The sequence below is a fragment of the Trichosurus vulpecula genome, chromosome 9 (genome assembly GCF_011100635.1).
Source record: "Trichosurus vulpecula isolate mTriVul1 chromosome 9, mTriVul1.pri, whole genome shotgun sequence".
NCBI classification, from domain to species: domain Eukaryota; kingdom Metazoa; phylum Chordata; class Mammalia; order Diprotodontia; family Phalangeridae; genus Trichosurus; species Trichosurus vulpecula.
This window is the reverse complement of record NC_050581.1, coordinates 76,982,659-77,002,914: the sequence shown is the minus strand read 5'-3', so window position 1 is coordinate 77,002,914 and position 20,256 is coordinate 76,982,659. Positions and strand designations below refer to the sequence as shown.

The 20,256-nt window shown below is 45.4% G+C and overlaps 1 protein-coding gene across 7 annotated transcripts in view; it reads right to left on the bottom strand.

Annotated features, from left to right (window-relative positions):
* The window catches only part of TRAF7 (TNF receptor associated factor 7), a 57,276-nt gene that overhangs the window by 21,734 nt on the left and 15,286 nt on the right, over positions 1-20,256 (bottom strand). The window contains exons 1-4 of one of the 7 annotated variants that reach the window (XM_036738313.1): positions 19,403-19,465; positions 7,928-8,046; positions 5,905-5,962; positions 2,733-2,827 (exon numbers count right to left, since the gene is read on the bottom strand). The exons of 1 other annotated variant lie outside the window; for it this stretch is intronic. In XM_036738313.1, the coding sequence (XP_036594208.1) occupies positions 2,733-2,827; positions 5,905-5,962; positions 7,928-8,008 (234 nt within the window). In that variant the 5' untranslated portion in view covers positions 8,009-8,046; positions 19,403-19,465. Of the gene's footprint in view, positions 1-2,732; positions 2,828-5,904; positions 5,963-7,927; positions 8,047-14,632; positions 14,675-19,402; positions 19,466-20,256 lie in introns of those variants that run through there. 5 more of the 7 variants (XM_036738311.1, XM_036738314.1, XM_036738312.1 and 2 more) reach the window with 5 other exon arrangements.

Sequence of the window (20,256 nt, the reverse complement as noted above, 5' to 3'; positions counted from 1 at the left end):
GGATGATCTATACTAAAGAGGCTGGGGAGCCTTGAAAAATGCAAAATATAAACCAGAAATGTTTGAGGAGAAAAGGTGCCAGCACAATGGTCAGTCAGTCAGTCAGTCAAGAGCATTAAGTACCTTCTACAAGCCTTCTGCTAGGCTGAGTGCTGAGGATAAAAAACAAGACAAAGCCAAAACAAAAACAGCAATAGCTACAAACATCCCCAAACAGAAAAACTTAGGATTCAGAACAAAAGAGCCTGGGTTTAAAAGGGCAACTTTGCCTTCAGGAGAATATCTAGCTGAGGCCCTTGCCCTAAGGACAGAAGATTAGTCTCACCAGCCTTTCAGGCCCAGTAAGGGTAGACCCTCTCTGGTACACTCCCTGATACTGGGGACTCCTATCATCATCAGGCTTTTGGGCTGTCCACCTATCCTGTTCTTGTGTTTTTTCTTTCTTTTTTAAAAAAAAACAAAAAACCTAAATAATTTAACAAACATTTATTAAGCACTATTGTGTGTGAAGCACCAACGATAGGTACTGGACATAAAAGGCAAAACCCAAACCATCCCCCATCCCTCAAAGAGCTTACATTCTGGGGGCCTGGGGTGAGGGGTAGGAAGGGAACATGGCACGTGCCAGACCTTCTAATTTTGTTGTGTTGCATCGACAGTCCTCTCTCTCCCCCTCTTCCATCTCTTTAAATCTCCAATCATTTGGCTGTTTGAAGCATTTGTTCTAGCACTGTGCTAAAAAAGAGTAGCTGAGAGCCCCATATCCTGCTCAGCTTCAACATCAGGACCCTCCAACCCTCCCATGGTTCAGAGCACTTAGAGGTGAGGAAAGCTCTCAGTCTGATAACTTTGTACTCACATGAAGAGAATGAAAAACAGAAACAGGAATGGAAAGTTAAAAACAAAGCCAAAAAGCCCAAGACTGATTGATTGGAAGTTATCAAAAGTAGCCACAAGGGCTTTACAAAAGCTTCCTAGACATATTGTGCCTACACATAACAACCTCTTTACCGTTTCATCTGCTTGTGCTACGCATGTTGTGGTTTCATCATGTGTTGTGGTGGAACCATCTCAAAGAATTCAGAGTCAGACCACCTCCAATCCAGGTATAGGCGTTTACTGAGAATGATGCCTCTCATGAAGTGGGCTAAGTTCCAAGAGGAACCAGCAACTTCAGAGAAATTAAAATGTATTTTTATAGTGTAAGGATGCAATTGCATAACAGAAATTATGAGTATTAAAAAGGCAGGAGGGGTTTGTTAAGGGATTAGGTAATAGGGGAGGGGTCCTTTCTACGGTTCAGTGGGGCCCATAAGGAAGTTAGAATGTTGGGGCTAAGGGCAGCTTTATTAGGATTCCATCACCTCGAGGCCCTGAGATGCAGACCTGGAAAGGATCTTAAAAACCATCTAGTGCAGTCCATATTCTACCTACGAGGAAACCAAGGCTCCGGGAGCATGAATGATCTGCCCACAGTCACACAGGTGTGAAGTGACAGGGGTAGGCTTTGAGCCTAGGCCCCATGACTTGACGGTCAGAGCTCCTGCCTCTTGTAACCAGAATGGCCTTTGTTTTCTTTGAGTGACTCAATTTATTTCAGTGAGCTTTATACTAGGTGCTAAGCCCCAGACCCAAACCCCATTAGGTGTTAATGTAATCCATGTGGATGTGAACCTCCCACGGTCCTAAGGGGAGGGGCCAACTCAAGAACCAATCACCAGAGCCTGAGCTCTGGTGATTCAGATGATGTTTAATGGCTGAAGCCCTATAAGAAGGGAGGAGAGAGCCATTGCTGCGGGGCTCTGGAGATGGTGTTGATGAGGAGACTCCGGGCAGCTGTAGTTAAGGGGCCCTCCAGCTTGTAAACCCGGATGTTGAAACTTTGTTGAACTCTGGTAACTATCTGTTGGGACTTGAATCAGACAAAGTCTGTTGATGTCTGTAATTTGTTTGCATTTTGTTTTGAAGTTCAGGGTTTGAAGTTCAGTTCCCCTGAACTAACTGAATGATATTTGAATTAAAACTAAGCCTGTCAACCCTTTTACCTTGCTTTCCTTAATTAAGCAGATCGAAAGAACCTGTGCTGTTGGCAGCTTTCTGGGTGCTGGCTGTGGGTGAATCTTATACCCCCACAGAAGCTGCTAGCCAGGTTGTTGAAACACCTCTGTATCTCCAACTTTTGTCCTCAAACTCGACCACCCAAGAGTGCCAAGGCTGGAGCACTAACCGGCCAGTGTCCTGCCCCTCTGCCAGTCACCACCTTCCTCAAGGCTGAGAACTTTCAAAGACGTCAGAAGTTCTTTCTTCAAAGCCCCTGGCACTGGCTAAGGCAACAAGCCTCCCCCATTTGGCACCACACCCTGCCCACTCTCCATGTGTCCCAGAGCCCAGGCCATGGAGAAGAGCAGAAGGCTCTACAGGCTTCTGTCTGGTTCAGGGCACAGCTTTCAATAGCCCCCCTCCCCCCCCCAAAGAGCCACAAATGAGTTCACCTTAATGAGCTCCTGAGCTCAAATGTACACATGTACCAACTGAGCTGCCTCATCCATACATGGCCTCACCTTCCCACCTTTCTTGAAATGGCATTCTTGCAGGAGAGAACCCTTCACATTCTTTGAGAAGTCAGTATAGGCCCTGCCAGCCCCAAATGCAAACTCTGTTCATGCCTCCTGAGCTTACTATCTGACTGCAATAACTTGTTTGCTGGAAAGACAATTTGACAGTTGACATACCATGCCATCCTCTTCATCTCTCTGGGAGTAGGTGAGTGTGCTGGAGGAGGAGGGAGTCCTACGGTGTTGTTTGTATGTGCTGGTCCCATCAGCTACTGAAACAAAAAATGGTTTTAACAGATGGAAAAGCCCTAGAGTGGTTTATGTCTAACTTCTGAGTTTCATAAAGGTTGGGGGGTGGAAGGGAAGGAGATTGAGACAAACCAGAGGGAAGAAACACAACATGGGTCCTTTTTCTAGTGTCTCGGAGTAGGCTTGGATCCACAGCTCTGCATGTACTTTTGGAGATGAAATGAGCAATATTTGCCACATACCATTTTCACCATAGCTTCAGCAAAACCAGAAGCATCCTTGTCAGCTTAAATAAGTATCCTCAGGAAAAGTAGGGAAAACAAAGAAACCATACCCTTTGTCTTAGTAGGGAAAAACCAACTGACAGGGCATGAAGAGAAATTCAAACTATTCCTAGAAAGCATCTGGGGAAGGGGAAGGGGAAGTCTTCACCTGTAGGAGAAAATGGGGCCATTGGGCCAGGAATCCTATTAGGTGCGAGATACAGCTGAGTCTCCACTGCCTTGGCTACCCTGGGGCCTCTTAAACCTTTTCCACTTGAGACTTCTTTTGAGTTTCCCAGCATTAATTGGTGTTTTATGGCTTGAGAGCAAGTGCAGTACAAAGTACCCAAGCTCTGTGTTCAGAACTAAGTCTGCAATGAAGTTGTATGATGCAACATGGCAAATGCTGCCAGAAACACCTTGGATTCATTATGTATTTGATTTTGAATACATTTTGGTCATTGCGCATTCAGAAAACTTTTACTGTTGTCAAACCCACAGTTTAAGAAGTGATGGTCTAACCAATGGTCTAACCATAATCTCCATTCTCCCCATAGTCCAGTTTGGGGACAGAAAGAGTGATAGGAAGAACCAGACCTGGTGGTGGTGGTAGTGGTGTGTGTGTGTGTATGTGTGTCTAAATAGCTTCTGATCGCATCCCAAAATCAAATACATTCGAACCTAATCTAGTTCAGATCCAGCTTAGACCAAAGTACGGACTAATTTAGAGCTTCCCAGGTGAGACAATGTTATGTATAACACTCTAACTGGTACCGCCCAACAATAGTCAAAGTAGTGATGGGGCTCCTTGTAGCATTAAGGAAGGCACAGCACCCAGGACTATGGGGTGAAAGTCCTGGTCAGACTAGAGCTAGAGTCCTGTGTTTAGTTCTCAGTGGCTATATTTTAGGAAGAACATTGATAAGCTGGAAAACTTCCTGGGAAAGGCAACCAGGATGGTGAAAGGCCTTAAGATTGTGCCATACAAGGATTAGTTAAAAGAAAAGGAGATGTTCAATCTGTAGAAGAGAAGATGCAGGGGAGGGGGTGGGGGGAAAGAGGGAGAAGCAGTGGAGCAGGAGTGGAGAGAGCTGGAAATCATAGTCAGGGTTTGAAGAGCTGCCATGTGAGAGAGGGGTCATACTTGTTAATTTTGGCCCCAGAGGCAGAGAACCAGGAGCAACAGGTGGAAATTACAATGGGGCCACTTTAGGCTGGATAGAAGGAAAAACCAGCTAACAATGATGTTAATATGCCAAATGTCCACAAATGGATTGGGCTCCTTCAGGAGGCAGCAGATGACCCCTGACTGAAGGTGTTTGAGCACAGGCAAGATGGCCACATGATGATCTGGAGATCTCTGAACTCTGAGATTCTGCACAACTGTAAAGGACTCAAATTAAGAACGCTGTAGCTAGACCAGAGAATGGCAGAACCAGATGGGACCAGAGCTTGCTAGGGACAGAGTCAGGCCCAGAACCCGGGCTGCCCGACCCCCTGCTGAGGTTCTCTCCATTACACTGGGCTAAAGAGCGGAAGTGTTCCAGAGCTTGTCCCTTACAGTGGAAAGTGTGGTTTGTAGCCTTTTTCTGCACAGTGTCAAGTAAATAAATTAGGATTGGTTTTGGCTGGGGATTTTTGAAGTCCTATTAGAGCATGGATGCTTATTCTGCAGGTGGGCCAAAGGAAAAATATTTGTCCCTAGGAACCCCCATGGGCTTCTCAGGCCAGCGCCAAGATTCCCTGGGCCTTAAGGAGGCTCCAGTTGAGGAAGAAAGAGGAGGGGTCAGTCCAGGAAGCTAGATACTAGCATGACTGTTGGTTAAGCACATTTCCCTTCAGATCTTAAGATGATACATTTCAGGCATTACCCAAATTTGCACAGAAGGAAAGCTGTGTGTGTGTGTGTGAATTGAGAGGGGAGTGGTAGTTAGCAAGATAAGGACTGCCAGCTTCTAACTCTGCCCAGGAGTGTCGGCTATAATTCCATAGACAGCTCAGTGACATGTATATGTAGCTGGGATGGGGGAGGGAGACAGGTCCACCAAAGGCACCAACTCTATGGCCTGCTCTCCTTTCTTTAAGGAGAGGGTTGGGAGCTTTCCCCAAGGGCTGCATACACAACACTTAAGAAACCACTGAAGGGAGACCCACGTGCACAAAGCACTTTGTGTGAGCAGGGGCCGTTGCTATCATGAAACGGAGCTGATCTGAAGGACAATTAAGTGACGGAGCATTAAAAAGGGTCGTGCTGAAAGCCCAGAGCTCCTAAATTTTCCTGCAACTCTGCCAGATTTGTCTCCTCTAATTCCAGTGAGCTTTGCCTCCAGCTTGAGAACTTAACGCTACTATTGTGTTATTTAAGGTAAGTAAAGGCTTTACACTTTTGGATCTTGAGACCCCAAGCTCAAAGGGAGGGGAGCAGGCTGACCCACTTGATCTACCTACCTACCCAGCAGTAGAAGGGAGGAGGTGTCCACCAGGATCCCAGGGTCAAGGCCATACTGTGGACAAGGGAGGGGAGCCCATGAGCTTACTTGTGCTCTCCAGTCACCTTGGATAAGTCACTGCATCTTCCTGGGACTCAGTTTCCTCCCCCCAAAATAAGGAGAGTGGATGAGATGGCCTCCAAGGCTTTTACCAGCTTTTCTACAGTGATGATCTCATGATCCTAAGCGCCTCCCTCCTCTTGGCTTTGGCACCTGGCTGTTTTCTCCAGGTGAATTCACAACTGGAATTCCTCCTCCCTGATCTCTCTCCACCCAAGGTTTCCCCCCAAAGGACCAAAGTCTGTGTGGCAGGTTCAGAGTAACACCTGGATCCTGGCAGGAGCTCACCTTTAGTAATGGTGGTAACAGCTGAAAATGCAGGACCAAAGGTAGTTTCCATTCTGGTCTAAAGAGAGAACAGAGATGACATAATCACATTCCCTCCCTCGAGCTAATGCACTGCCAGAGGCTAAGGAGGAGGATTCCTAAAGACTAACCTAGGGCCTTTTAAAATGGCTCTAATAATAATAATGATATAGAGCGCTTTGAAGTTTGATAAGCATGTTACAAATATGATCTCATTTGATCCTCACAACAACCCTGGGAGGGAGGTACTATCATTATCCCCATTTTACAGATGAAGAAATTGAGTCAGGCAGAGGCCAAGTGACTCAGCCAGGGTCATCCAGCTAGGAAGTGTCTGAGGCCTGATTTGAACTTAGGTCTTCATGACTCCAGGCCCAGCGCTCCACCCACTATGTGCCTTCTGCCTCTTACAGGGCTAGCCGCTGAGTGCCCAACACTTAATGCACATGTCTCTGTCCACTAAGAGACGTAGAGAAGTAAGGTATACTTAGGATAGGATTACTACGTAAGGCACAAAAGGCAACAATTAGCCAATCAATAGAACCTTAGAAAACACTGGCACCCCCCCACCCAGCCTTGTGCATAGTCAGTCCACTTCCTATATTTCAACATAGAGAAGATGCCAGAATCAGACATAAGCCCCTTAGGGCACAGAGCAGCAGTCTCAGAGACTCCTCAATGAAAGGAACCTTTGTAAGAAATGGAGCCACGTTGGGAGATTTCATGTGGGCCCTTCGGCTCCGTACCTCTGCCCCAGGGAAGCCCCAAAATGCTTGTGGGGCTCTGACTCCTAAAGACGGTTCAAGGTAACACCCTATGCCTGGAGTCTTTCTGCTACTCAGTTTCCTTATCACTGTGTCCAAACCCTTCTTTCTCTCCACACAGTCCTACAGAATAGGCAGGCTATCACAGGCTAAGGATGGGCAAGGGGTCCTTGTCATTCCCAAAACCACAGTTCTGTTTTCAGAACATAATAATGTTCCCCACTGCGAGCCCAGGCCATTGGCCTCAGCCAGGACTAACCTGGCGGGCAGACACGTTCTGTCAAATTCCACCAAGATGAGGGTACCCAAGATAACGGGATGGTCAATAGGTCTTGAGTTGGGACCACATTCTGGGGGGCAGGAACCAGGGCAGATGGTATGGCTACTAGTGCCCAAAAATCAGGACGGGGAGGGGCTGGCCAGAGTATGTAAAAACAAGTAGTCACCCCTGCATCAGCATCTCCTAAACAGTGTTTCATAAAACCCTGGTTAGGTTGTTTGTTCCACCAACACCAACTGGGGGGGCAGGGGGGTTCCATGAAAATTTTAGGCTAGTGCCATTTTCTGCTCTAATAGATTATCAAATTTGCAAACGTATCCAAAAATTTGTGCATGGCAGGTTTTTTTTTTTGGTAGAGCAGTTAATTTAATTTCCTCTATGTTGCTATGTTGCTTCAAAATTTCCCAGATCCCTACTTATCCCAACAGCATTACATAACCCCAAGTCTCCCGGGAGGATTTATGGATTCTGTGAATATATCTCAAGCCTGTAAAGTGTTCTGTGGTCAGTTTAGTCTGGGAAGCACTATTTTCTGTACTGTCTATACCTGTGGCCACCAGCAGAGAACCATAGGAGCAGTCAGAAAGGCCAGCAGCTATTCTCACCAAAGTGTCTGTAAAGCCCTCTGTAAATACCAAATGCTGCTCAGGCAGCTCTCTCCCTCCCACATCTAGTCACTCATCTGCACTAGCAGGATTTTGGCTCCAGAACTGGCTGTTTGTTTCTCAAGAAGCCCCTCGCCTATGACAGGCCATGGTAGTAAGGTCTGGAAGGGCATATAGGGATAAAGAAGTTGGCTCCTCAGTGACAGCATTGAAAGTACACTAGTCCTTCCTCCTGCCTAGAAAGGATGCTTCTCTCTGAGCCATCAACAGGCAAGACAGAACGGGATGGGGTCCTAGGCTATCTCCTGATCCGGGATTTGGGAGGAACTCAGAGGAGTGCCTGCTCTCCCCCTTACCCCGTTTGTGCTGTCCGAGGGAGGGAGGTTTGCTGGGCCACCAGAGAAACGATTATATCGTGCACTCTTGCTTGAGCTCATAATCTAGAGCAGCATTTAGTATCCACGGGCAGCTTTCTCTGTGGGGAGGGGAGAAAAAGCAAAGTTTCTTTAAAGAACACAAGCAGACTCCAAAGTCTTGGCTAGCATGTCACCAACCCATTCCCCCCCTTCAGTATGAGACTGAGCAGTTACAGTGCTGAGTGCCTGTGAGCACCTGGGTGAGGCCACAAGGGATTCAGTCTGAACTCGGATCAGGCTAAAGGCCTTCCTTTCCCATTACCCTCAGACAGCCAATCCCATTTCAAAGGCCTCACTTCCTGATTCTTGTTCTGGTGTCTGAGACCCAGGATGGAGCCACTTCCTTCCCTCTTCCCTGAACACAGCCTCTCAGCAGTGCAGAGGAAGTGGTGGGGGAAGGAGGAGGTGTGGTGGAGGAGGAGAGAAGAGTCATCACATGCTCAGGGTGGGCAGGGAGACTTCCCTCTTGTTGCCCACAATAGCAATTCCACATTCTGCAGATAGCACTTATCTCCAAGCTAAACCCAAGGACCTACCTCTTGTCACTGACTTTAAAAGGCCAGTGGCTTTACCCTCTAGGATCAGCCTTGAAGGCAAGCAGATGCTGAAGACCCCCACAGGAATAAGGATGGAGTCCCTGATGTGCCATGATGCAGTGTAGCATAAAAAATGCCACTAAATGTGGAATCAGGCGTCATGTAGTCTAGTCCCATCTCAACCACTGACTAGCTGTGCTGAGGCTCAGAGAGGTCACCCAACTAGCTATGTTACCTTGGGTGGTGACTCAAGCATCTATAGCTTGTATGTCCTAGTTATTTACACGGTGCCGTCTCCATTACAATGTGAAATTCTGGAAGGCAGAGATTGTTCTGGTCTTTCCTTGTATTACAACATCTAGCACAATGCCTAGTCCATGCTAGTTAACTGACACTCACATGTGGACAGGGCTTTCTGGGTCATGAATGCTTTCCCATTTCATTTTCTCATTTGGTCCTCATAACAGCCTTGTGAGGTATGTAGGCCAGGGATTACTAGTCTCATTGTCCCCATGAGGTGCCCAGATCAGTAATTTAACCTAGTTAAAGGCAGAGACAAGACTAGAACCCAGGGCTCCTGATTTCTAAGCCACTGCATCCTAGCCATCATGCTTGGAAAATTATGAGAATTTTATGATTATTAACATCGGTGCCTGCACTGAAAACAGAAACAGATGCTAATGGTCAAATAGCCTCAGGTCTGCAGGACACAGGGTGTGTGCAAGGAGGTTGAGGACATGTGAAAGGGAAACTAGTCAGGAGGAGGATGGGCAATCAACATTCCCACTGTCTGCTTAGCTTTAGACTTTGCTGCAGGAACATATTTCCTCCTTACCAAAGAGCAGACTGGGCTCGTGTCTGCCCCAGAGACCTGGTCCACTGAGTGGGAGAAGCAGGCCCAGAGGAGGAATATAAAGGGGCAGCAAAGGGACAATCTAGTTACCCTGACAGACAATGGGATATCATTCCTGGTGCTGGGCGTTCTCAGAAAGAAGACAAAGGAGGAGATAGCCTGGGAGGGTAGGGAATCCAGCCTACCTCAGAGGAGAGAACCAAAAAGAAATGAGAGAAGTCAAAGACACAGGCAGGTGGAAACAGACAATACTGTGCTGCCCGATTTTCTTTCCTCTACCTTTACTATCCTGCTCCCTGACCATACCTCAAATCTCCTAGCCTTTGTCCTAGCTCTTTGCTCCGAGTAGTGATTGAAGTCTGAACAGGGAGAGGCAGGATAGTTTTAGCTCCAACCTCACCCCCTGCATCGATCCTCATTTGTCAAGGCTGCTACAGCTAGAAACCAGCAGGAGCAGAAAGAGTAGCTATGAGCTGTGTACCGGAGGTGATTCAGGGATTGGAAGGGAGACCCTCCTGGTGCAGAGACAAGTCATGTCCAGGACAAGTGCTGGTCCTGGGGACCACTGAGGCAGCAGACTTCACACTCTCTCTATCCAACCCACCCAAGGGCTCTATTGCCTGGATTGTTAGATGAAGCAACTATGTGGCTATGTTTTTTAGACTGGGAAAAAATAAGATTTGGGACCACACAGATGAGAGGGTAAGATTCCACAGGCGTTTGGTTAGAAAGCCCTGATGATGGAAACGGGGCTGTGCCTCCCAGGCCTGGCTCGGAGGCCACACTAAGACATGGCTGAGCTGTTTGGGCAAGGCACTGCTTTCCCTCTCTTGGGGCCATGTGTGAGGCCGAGTCTCAGAAGCCAAGGATGGCTGTTGCTCTATTGCTTGGGCCCCATCCAAGAGCAAAGGCAACAGAGAAAAGAGAAAAATATTGCCCAATGTGGACCGTTCCTTAAAAAACAACACATTAAGAGTATTCTTATGAATTCTAAAATAACAACTATAAATTCATAGTGAAGGACAATGTAAATAGGGTGCAATCAACATTTGATGGCATTTCCCTCCTTTAATAATAATCATTCATAATAATGTCACATTTCTATGTAAGTACTTTATAGCTTACAGAGCATTTTCTTCACAATCCTGTGAGATAATTACAGCTAGCATTAATATCCCCATTTGACACATGAAGAACAGACTCAGGGATACGAGATGATTTGCCCAAAGTCACACAGTCATTTATTAGTGGCTGGGCTTGAATAGGAACTCAGGTCTTCTGAGTTCAAGGTCCAGAGTTCTTTGTGCTCCTCCAATTTGTTTATTAGACCTAATCTCTCATGTGAATTCTTCTATACAGGTGTCATTCGAACATATAGTTGCTTAAATCTATGTGTTTGTCACAGAATCTGACAGCTGGGATTTTTGAGGCCACTCAAGTGTCATATTTGACTAAGAATCTTCTCTATGATATAATCAACATCATCTGGCCTTTGTTTGAAGACCTCTAGGGAAAGGGAGAAACCCACTCCCTTTGCAGGCCATTCCATTTTTGCAGAGTTCTAATAAATAGGAAATATTTTCTGATGCTAGTATAAGCTCTAGGAGGGCAGGTACCATGTCTGATTAATTTCCCATCTTAATGCCCAACTTAGCTGGTTGGTGACCGTGTACAAAATAGCTCACTCATCTCACTATCTAAAGCTGGCCCAGTGTTTTTACAGGGAACTTGGAAATAAGATATACAGGCAATGGTGTATAGAAATCTATCTTGCCCTACAAGAAAGTAAGGGGGAAGTGGATAAGGGGGGGTGGTGACAGAAGGGAGGGCAGATTGGGAGAAGGGGTAATCAGAATGCATACCATCTTGGGGTGAGGGGTAGGGAAGAGATGGGGAGAAAATTTGGAACTCAAAATCATGTGGAAATGAAATGTTGAAAACTAAAAATAAATAAATTTAAAATAAAAAAAAAATAAAGCTGGTCTAGGCACCAGAACATGCTTTGGCTTCACATCCCATTCAGTTCTTCACCTAGGCCATCTCACTATCTGTCTGCCACCTTTCCAGAACAAACCTCTCCTAGTCACCACTTCCCTACATGTGTTATCTTCCCCATTAAAATGTAAGCTCCTGGTGGCCAGGGCCTAATTTTAAAAACTATTTGTATCCTCAATACTTGCCTGGCATATAGTAAATGTTTAATAAATACTTTTTCATTCATTCACCTTAAATACCCCAGGACCCAGCAGAGGGCCTCTACCTACAGTAGGTGATTAATAATGGTGTGTTGAATTAAACTGGACATTTATTTTACTAACTGGGATTTCTGGCTCAAGGTCAGATCCCCAGGTTTGGTCCCACCTTGGCCAAAAAATCTAGGTAGGGCCAGTACCTCATGTACCCCACACTGTAGAATGCTGACCCTTAATTCTTCACTCTGCTAGGGAACTTTGATTTCCTTTCCAAAGGGTCCTGCTGCCTCTTAGTTCAACATGTGTGAGCTATGTTCGCTATAACAGGAAGAGCAGCACACATAGAGATGGCAGCAGGCCTAGGTTTGAATTTCTGTGACCCTGGGCAAGCTACTTCCTCTCTCTCAGCCTCAGTTTTCTCATCTGTAAAATAAGGCTAATCATACCTGCAGTATTTACTTCACAGGGCTGCTCTGAGGAACACACAGGACAATGCATCTAAAGTACTTGCAAACCTTTATAAATGTGAGTTCTCATTACTGTATAATCAGCTCCAGTCACCAGGCCATAGGGCCCTGAGAAAAATTAGTCTAGGTTTAAAAAAAAAAGCCAGGCTGAGGGCTAGTAAAAGCTTTAAATAAGCAACCAGAAACAACCCAGGCCACTGCTACTCCTGAACACACTAGGGTCTTCTTGCTTATTTCCATGTATAGTGGTTGAAACCGCAAACGTAGGCCAGAAGGCATCTGTGTGTCCTGAGCAAGCTTAATCTTCCACCTTCCACATTTGAAAATTGTGCCCTCTGTGTTACTATCCACTTAAATGTTTACTTTTTAATAGATCATTTGACTTATTACAAAATAAATTTCTATATCAGAGAGATATGAATTTTTTGGCACTGATAATACTCTGTGATGACATGACTTTGTTTAAGTTGCTGGGAAAGGTGAGGAAGATAGTCAATACGCTGATGATTATGGACAATGTAACGTAGTTCTGTATTACAATACCATGTCAACTTCAAGATCCACAGGCCCACATGAGTGTCTTATGCCTCTGAGGTGGCATACAGTAGCTGGAAAAGGGAAGAATCTCTTCTGGACGTAGGTATGTCCATGAACTTAGCTTGGCCAATATTGAGGAATTAGGAATTTATTTAAGAGCATAGGTTGAGAGCCAGAAAACAAGTTAATTTAGGATAAGCAGACACATAGTAAAGGCATGGATGATGAAGATTAGAGGAGTCTGACATGGGCCTAGTCCAAAGGGCTAAAGCCATATGGCAGAAATGGAAGAGGTCATTTATGGTGTAGTGGCAAGGTTTGGACTTGGTGTGAGAAAGCCTGAATTCAGGTCCTGGACTCACTACTTACTAGTTTGGGTAAGAGATTGCACTTCTCTAGAAAATGAAGGTTTTGAGCCATATGAGGCGGTCCCTTTCTCTGAAGTTTGTGAAAGGGAAGAACCACAAAAGATCCAGCTTGGAGAACCTTCTTCAGCAAGAATCGAGTTGAGGCAAGGGGAAGATAGAATCTGACTCTGATAGAGTAAGACACAGAGACTCTGATAGAGGAAACTGAGGCAAACGATTAAGTGATTTGGCCAGGGATACACAGCTAGTAATTGTCTGAGACCAGATTTGAACTCAGGAAGATGAGTCTTCCTGACTTCAGGCCCAGAACTCTATCCACTGTGCCAATTACCTTGAAACAGATTCTACAAACTGGATCTTTTATCTGGTTCTGCTCTTTCAAAATATTCTTAGATCATGGAGCTTTAAGGGGACCTTATCATCTGGTTCAATGCCCCCCCCCCCCCATTTTTCAGGAAAGCAATGGAAAGATCTCTGCTAGGTCCTGGGTTCCCATGCCATAGTGAGGGTTGGACGACCAGATTCCAGAAGGCTTCCCTTGCCCAGCCAAATCCATAGAAGCAGAACTAGTAATGAGTTACTATCAAGGCCCAGGCCAAGAAAACAGGCAGGAAGGAACTAAGGAGAATGGACCATATGCTTTGTCATTGGTGCTAAGAGTCAGAATTAACCGTAAGAAATTTTGTAAATTGTAAAACTATTGCCCTTTCGATCTGTTATTGTGCCTTCTCCCCCAATGTAGATACCCTTCATGTAGTACCTTATGGTAAATCTCCTTTAAATAGCTAAGTGTATTTATTTGTGCTGTTCCTGGGGAAGACAAAGGCAGTGTGGTAGAGCTAGCCTTGAAACCAGGAAGATCTGAGTTCCAGTCCCACTTCTGACACATACTTGCTGTGTGACTCTAGGCAAGTCACTAAACCTCTCAGTACTCGAGGCCCCAGCACAGCCTCAACCAGATTAAAATGCAATTGGGAAGTGTTTAACAAAATAAATAAAATAAATAAAAATAAAATAAAATAAGTAAAAATACAACATATCAATTTGTGGCATTCTAAGTCAATATGTGACCCACAGGGATAAGTTTCTATCTGAGTTTGACCTCACCATGGAGAACTAGGCAATTCTCTAAAACCATTAATTGTGGAGAAGATGCTGGCCTGCATTGGTAGAAAGAACTGCTTCTTATGGAAGTTCTCTATACTTGAAATCAGTGGACCAGTACTTAATCCTCCTTGGGCAATAAGGGAAAAAGCAGAAACAGTGAAAATTGTGTGAATTGGGTGGCTTCTTCCCAACAGGTGATCTGGGGTTTGAGGAGCCCCAGTAAATGAGGACTTGGATTTGCTGGTGGCAAAAAAAGAAATAGGAGGGATTGTGAGGAGTGGAAATCTCTGTGTCCTTGTGGCACCAGATGCATTTATAAAAAGTGCTATTAAAAAGTGTCCCTTGTGTCCCTAACCCATGACTGGGCAGCTGGTGAACCCTAATGGCCACCCTACTGAGCCACACAGGGGTCAGGGGTAGGCCAATGCCATCATGTTTCTAACCAATTTCGCTTGTCTCATGGGCAGCATCAGGGACTCCACGAGTCATGAGGGCATGGCTCTCCATGGCTCTACCACCAAAGGCCTGTTGATGGGTTGTATTCGACCCCAAATCACTGAAATTCTGTTACAAAAAGCAACCCACCTTGTCATCTCTTGGGAAAGAAAACTGTACCTTGCTGCTATGCCCAGACAGTTCCCCCAAGTCTAGTATCACAGGATTTCAGAGTGGCTTTCTCATTGCACAGATGAAAAAACTGAAACCTAGAGAGGTAAGGTCACATGAGTAGTAAGGAACAAACTGGGGCCTGAATCTAGGTCTTGATTTCAAATACAGTGATCTTTCTATGACACTATGCCAGATTTCCCTTTGGATGGCCTACAACAGCACAAGAGGGCTAAGTGGCTATGTTCCCCAATTTAGTATTGTCACTGTCATATCTTTTCCTAAGAGTAAGAATTATACTTGAAAACAAGTATGAGATTCTACAGGTCCATGGTCCAGGCCCACAACGTCTCAGCTGACTTTGAATGTGACTTCCCAGTTTCTGCCAAGAAAGAAAAAAAGGGAAGCAGGAGGGAGGGTATAGCAAGCCTGTATGGAGGGCCTACTGAGAAGAGCTCCTAGGCATTTGGCCAAGCCCGGATGACCAAGGAGCTCCTAGGAACTAGGTATAGTAGAGACAGGACTTGGGAGTCAGAGGACCCGAGTGAGTTAAAATACCATCTCAGATAATTTAACCTCGGTTTCCTCATCTGTAAAATGGAGGTAATAACAGTACCTAATTCACAGAAAAGATAAAATGAGATAATATAGGTAAAACCTTAAAGCGTTACATAAATTCCATTATCCTCATTATTACTGACAGGCTCATCAGGGCACCCAATGCTCTCATGCACTGAACACCACTGCCCAGTCTGTGTCCAGGGCCATCCACTCTCCTCAGAGACTTCTCCCACCCATCTCCATACCTTGTCTGACCAGCAGAAACCCTGAGGCCACCACACCCAGGGAAGTTTTTTGATTGATGCCAACAAATCTGATGATCATTAGTAGTTCAGCCTGTCTTGTGTCCAGGCCAGCGTGTCTTGGTCCCATCAGTGACAGAAGCCACAGGAGATAAGAAACTAATGGGACAGAGGATGGAGGAGTGGGTGGGGATGGTGTTATATTGGAACCACTGCACTAAGTCTAAAAATGGGAGACCCTTAGGTGCTGGAATTTTTTTCCAGCTGGTAGAGGATGGTGGTGGTGGTGGGGTGGGTGAGGGGGTGGTAGTGGAGGCCATCAGCCTGGCAAGGAGACCAGCAGCAATTCCTGCCTGGGATTAGAGAGGAAAAAGCCTGACAATTCCATAAACCAATGGGATTGAAAAGTACTGTTCCCTTCAGACATAAACTATCAAAGACAAGAATGCTTGGGCTAAATAGCTTTTGTAGCAGATTCTGTCTGACCCCCTGACCCCTGCCACATATCTGCCTTCAAACACTGCTTCCTTCTCAGATGGGACCCTTTCCGGGTATAGAGCCCTTGTCCCAGAGCCCAAGGTAAGCAACCACAGCCATCTGGCTCTTCTCGGCACTGCAGAACCTAAGCTGATTGGTCACACCAATACGAAAAATAAATGTCTTGAAGGGAAAGACCGTTTAATATTTGTCTTTGTTTCCCAAGTGCCTTGCATATAGTTAACTGAGAAATGTTTATTGACATAGGAGTGCTGGGAGTCAGATTCAGGTCTTCTTCTCTTACTATGTCCAGTGCTCTTTTCACTAACTCATCGTATGATCCTTGGCAAGTCTTTGTATTCATCTGGACTTTAGTTTCCTCATCAGTAAAAAGAGGGGGTCACATTACATGACCCCCAACTTACTTCCCAGTTCTGACATTTCATAGTTCCTAGTGCTACATACTAACATAGAGGGCTCTAACACACAACACAATTTTGTGACTTAAGGAGGATGTTACCGTACTATGGGCTGAAGTTTCATATAGCCAACTTATTTTGTGAATGCGTGTGTATGTGTCCTTTTCATGTATTTCTAATAGGAGTTCTTGAGGGCAAGGACCACAAATGTTCCAGAAATGGAGCTGAATTAGTGTGGGGAAAAGGGATTATAATAGAGGCTGAAAGGTGACCACATTAAATCCCAAAATGAGCCAGTTGATGTTTTCTAGGATCATGAGCTAATTATCCAAAGTTCTTTACGCTCTAGGCCTTGATTTGAAGGTATGAAAGTGAAGATGACACTGTTAGGGGGCCTATCATCCATCTCCCTAATAAAGATCTATGAAAGAACACCACCACCCCCTCTTTGTATGGACTTTACAGCTTATGAGGTGCTTTCCCCTTGTCTTCTTTGATGCTCACAACACCCCGTTCAGGTAGGCAGGGCAGAGCAGGGGCTATCATTTTCATTTTATAGGTGAAGAAACAGAGCCTCTGAAAGGGACTCATCCAAAGAATACAATAAAGTTGGGACTCAGACCCACATCTCTGAATTCTAGTCTAGATTTAACTGGGACCACATGGACGGAATTAGCATGAACATAGCTACATCTCCCTACATAAAACCTCATTCCTTCCAGGCTGGTCTCTTGACTGTTCCCTAAACACACCTAAGTGTATTCCTGTCTCTGCACCTGTGTTGACAGAATTCACCTTGGAATGCTTGCTCTCCCTTCCCTCCCCAATCAATACTGTTTATCACTCAAGCCCCACCTCCACCAGGAAGCCTTCTAGGTTCACAGTGATCTCTCCCTCCTCTGAACAACTGGCTCGGAGTCTCTTCCATTCATTTGGTACTTGCCATGTCTTGCCTGATCATACTAGTTCGCCTTTCCATATGTCTCACTTGTCTAATTAATTTGGCAGCTCTGTGAAGGCGAGGTCCAAGTGCTTGCTTTTCTACATGGTCGCAGATCATAGATCTAGAGCTGAGAGGGAACTCAAGAGGCCATATAGTCCAGTCCCCTCAATTTACAGATGATACCCAGGGCAGTTAAGTGACTTGCCAAGGTCAGAGAGTGTCAGAGAAAGAATTCAAACCTAGGGTCCTCTGATTACAAAGCCAGTGTTCTTTCTACTCTACCAGAAATTACATGAGCAAACAGATGAATACCCTGCACATCCAGGAAACCGTGCCTCATTGATTTGTTGAAACAACCCCAAATAGGTCTATAAACACAAACCAACCACAGTCTTAAAGAGGGCAGGGAAGTGACGGTCCGGTGGGATGACCCTAGTGTTACAGCGCCTCACAGATAGTTGGAACAGGACGGTGCCCTATGGGCAGAGGGGCTTACAGGAGGATGAGTGCTCACCAGTGGGAAGAACCCCCCAGAATGAAGGTAATGCACATGAAGGGGCTTGCCTGTAGCCTTTGCAAACATTCTGGAATGAGAAGGAACCTACACAGGGTTCCAAGCCAACGATGAGCACCTCCCCACCCCCACTCCCACCCCCCCCCCACCCCCCCCCCCGTACTGTTCATTCCTAGGGCTAGGAGGAAGGATGGGAACTTTCACTTCCAACTAGAATGGCTACATGGATGTATGACCCATTCCAACCCAAAGTATTACTTCATCTCCAAGTTGGTGGAATAAAAGAAATGCAGCCCTGGGTCCCAGCTCTCTACATAGCTTGGACTCAGGTCATTAACTCTCTGGATCTTAGTTTCTTCACCCACAAAATGGGAAGGTTAGACTGGATGATTTTTAAGGTCCCTTCCAGTGCTAGGAATTCTGATTCTACTTTTCAGTTTGAACCCAAACCTAAGCCACACTAGCTCAGAGGAGGATGCAGGCTCTTGGTAGCACAATAAAAATTCTACAGGGCTGTCAGCATGGTGGATAAAGCATTAAGCAGTATGTCTGGCAGCCTGTGGAGTCTTCAAAAATCTATTAGGGGAAAGAAAAGGTGCTATGAAGGTGAGATTCCCAAGGGTCAAAAGGCCAGCCAGCTTCTACAAGCTGGGGACAATCACTAGCAGTCTCTGTTCAGGAAAACATGTGACTTCAATTCCTCGCCTGCATGCTGTCTGGTTCACACACAAAACAAAACTAGGACAGCCCTCAGGGTCTCCCTTCTGTTCTCCACTCACTGTGCCTCGAAACCCTGGAAACCCTGGACCACACGGCTCTAACTAGGACACCTCAGCTGGCACTATCACAAAAACAACCACTTTGCTTCTAGGGCAGATAGAGAAGCTCTTTACATAGGGAAAATTGCCAGTTTGAAGGCGCAGACTTTTCCCCTGCCCTAGGTATGAAACAGGTATTTACTTTCTCCACACAAAAGAAAAGCCAAAACCCAAAGGCTCTCACGAGCATGCTTTTGACAAGGATTTCAAACAGGACAAGACAACTTGCAACTACTATTTTCTATCCTGGGAGGTTAAGACAAACAGCAGAATATCTGAGCAGGTTTGGGCTAAGGTGCAGTCTTGAAAGCTGTTCAGTCAGAGGTCCAAAGTCCAGAGCAAAGAAACCAAGGAACTATAGAAATGTCTAAGGCAAGATTTTGCTGGGAAAACAAGTTAGCAGCAAGTTAGCCAAACCAGCAGTCACACTACAGAAACATGAAATGAAGTGTTCCCTGAGAGATGCAGAGTTAGAGACTGGAAATTAATTTCATTTCAAAATCCCCCTTTACCTGGGCTACCATTTCAGTCACAGAACAGAAAAACAATTAAGCTGCTGGGTCAGTATGAGTTTGCTGATTATAAGCCAACCTGAATTTTAATATCCATATGCTACTAGGAACCACAGTTTGCTACAGGAAAAATGCAAAATGCCAATTTCATCAGCAACAAATCCAACCCGTAGTGATGGTGGGGGTGGTGGCAGCATCAGCAGCTCTGCTGAAATATACCCAACTGTTACCCCCAAGCCTAGAAGAACAGACAAACACTTTACCTCCTAGGAAATTCTTGCTGGTCCTGCACACTCATCCTCTTTCAAAATGTCTCTTGCTCAATCTGCGTGGGTGCCTCTATGTGTCTCTCTGAAGTGATGTAAACAGAAAGGCATGCAGAGAACTGGACAATATGCAAATCACCCTGGAAAACCCCAGGCCTCGGCCAATCACAACTCCTGCTGCAGCTGGGTTGAGTTTGTCCCAAACTGAACGATTTTAAGAGGGCAAACAGTCCCCCACCATCTTCATTAGCAGAAATAGATTCATCTTAAAGGCCCTAAGCTTTCTAGGGGAGATGAGAAGATGGGAGAAAGGTGGGAAAAGGTTTCTATTCACATGTTCAGTCATATAGAATCCTCAATGGAAAGGCACCAACTAGATTCAACTAAGTTGTGAAATGAGAAGCAGTTTTCCCAACTAAGCGGACTGGCTTTTTTAAAATTTTGAACCTCAATACTAAGATATTTCAAGCTTTTAAAAAGCGGAGCACAAACAGGATTTGATTTTGCAATCCATGACTTCTCTCCTCCTCCAATTATCCCATATTCCCTCTTAATACAGCCTATTGGTTCAGTGGGGTTAATCTTAAGAACTGGATTAAAAAGTAATTGAGAAATGTTTAACAAAAAAATCCCCTAACAACCAAATATACAATACACCCCAGATAATATTCATTTGTGATTTTCTAAGTCATTGTGTGCCTGTAAAAATGTTTCTATTTGACACCTTAGATCTAGTTCAATCTCTCTCATTTTACAGATGAGAAATCTGAGACCCAGAGAGAAGCAGTAACTTTCCCAAGAACCCAGAAACAGTAAGGGCAGAGTTTGAGCCTGGAAGCTTCTGATTCTAA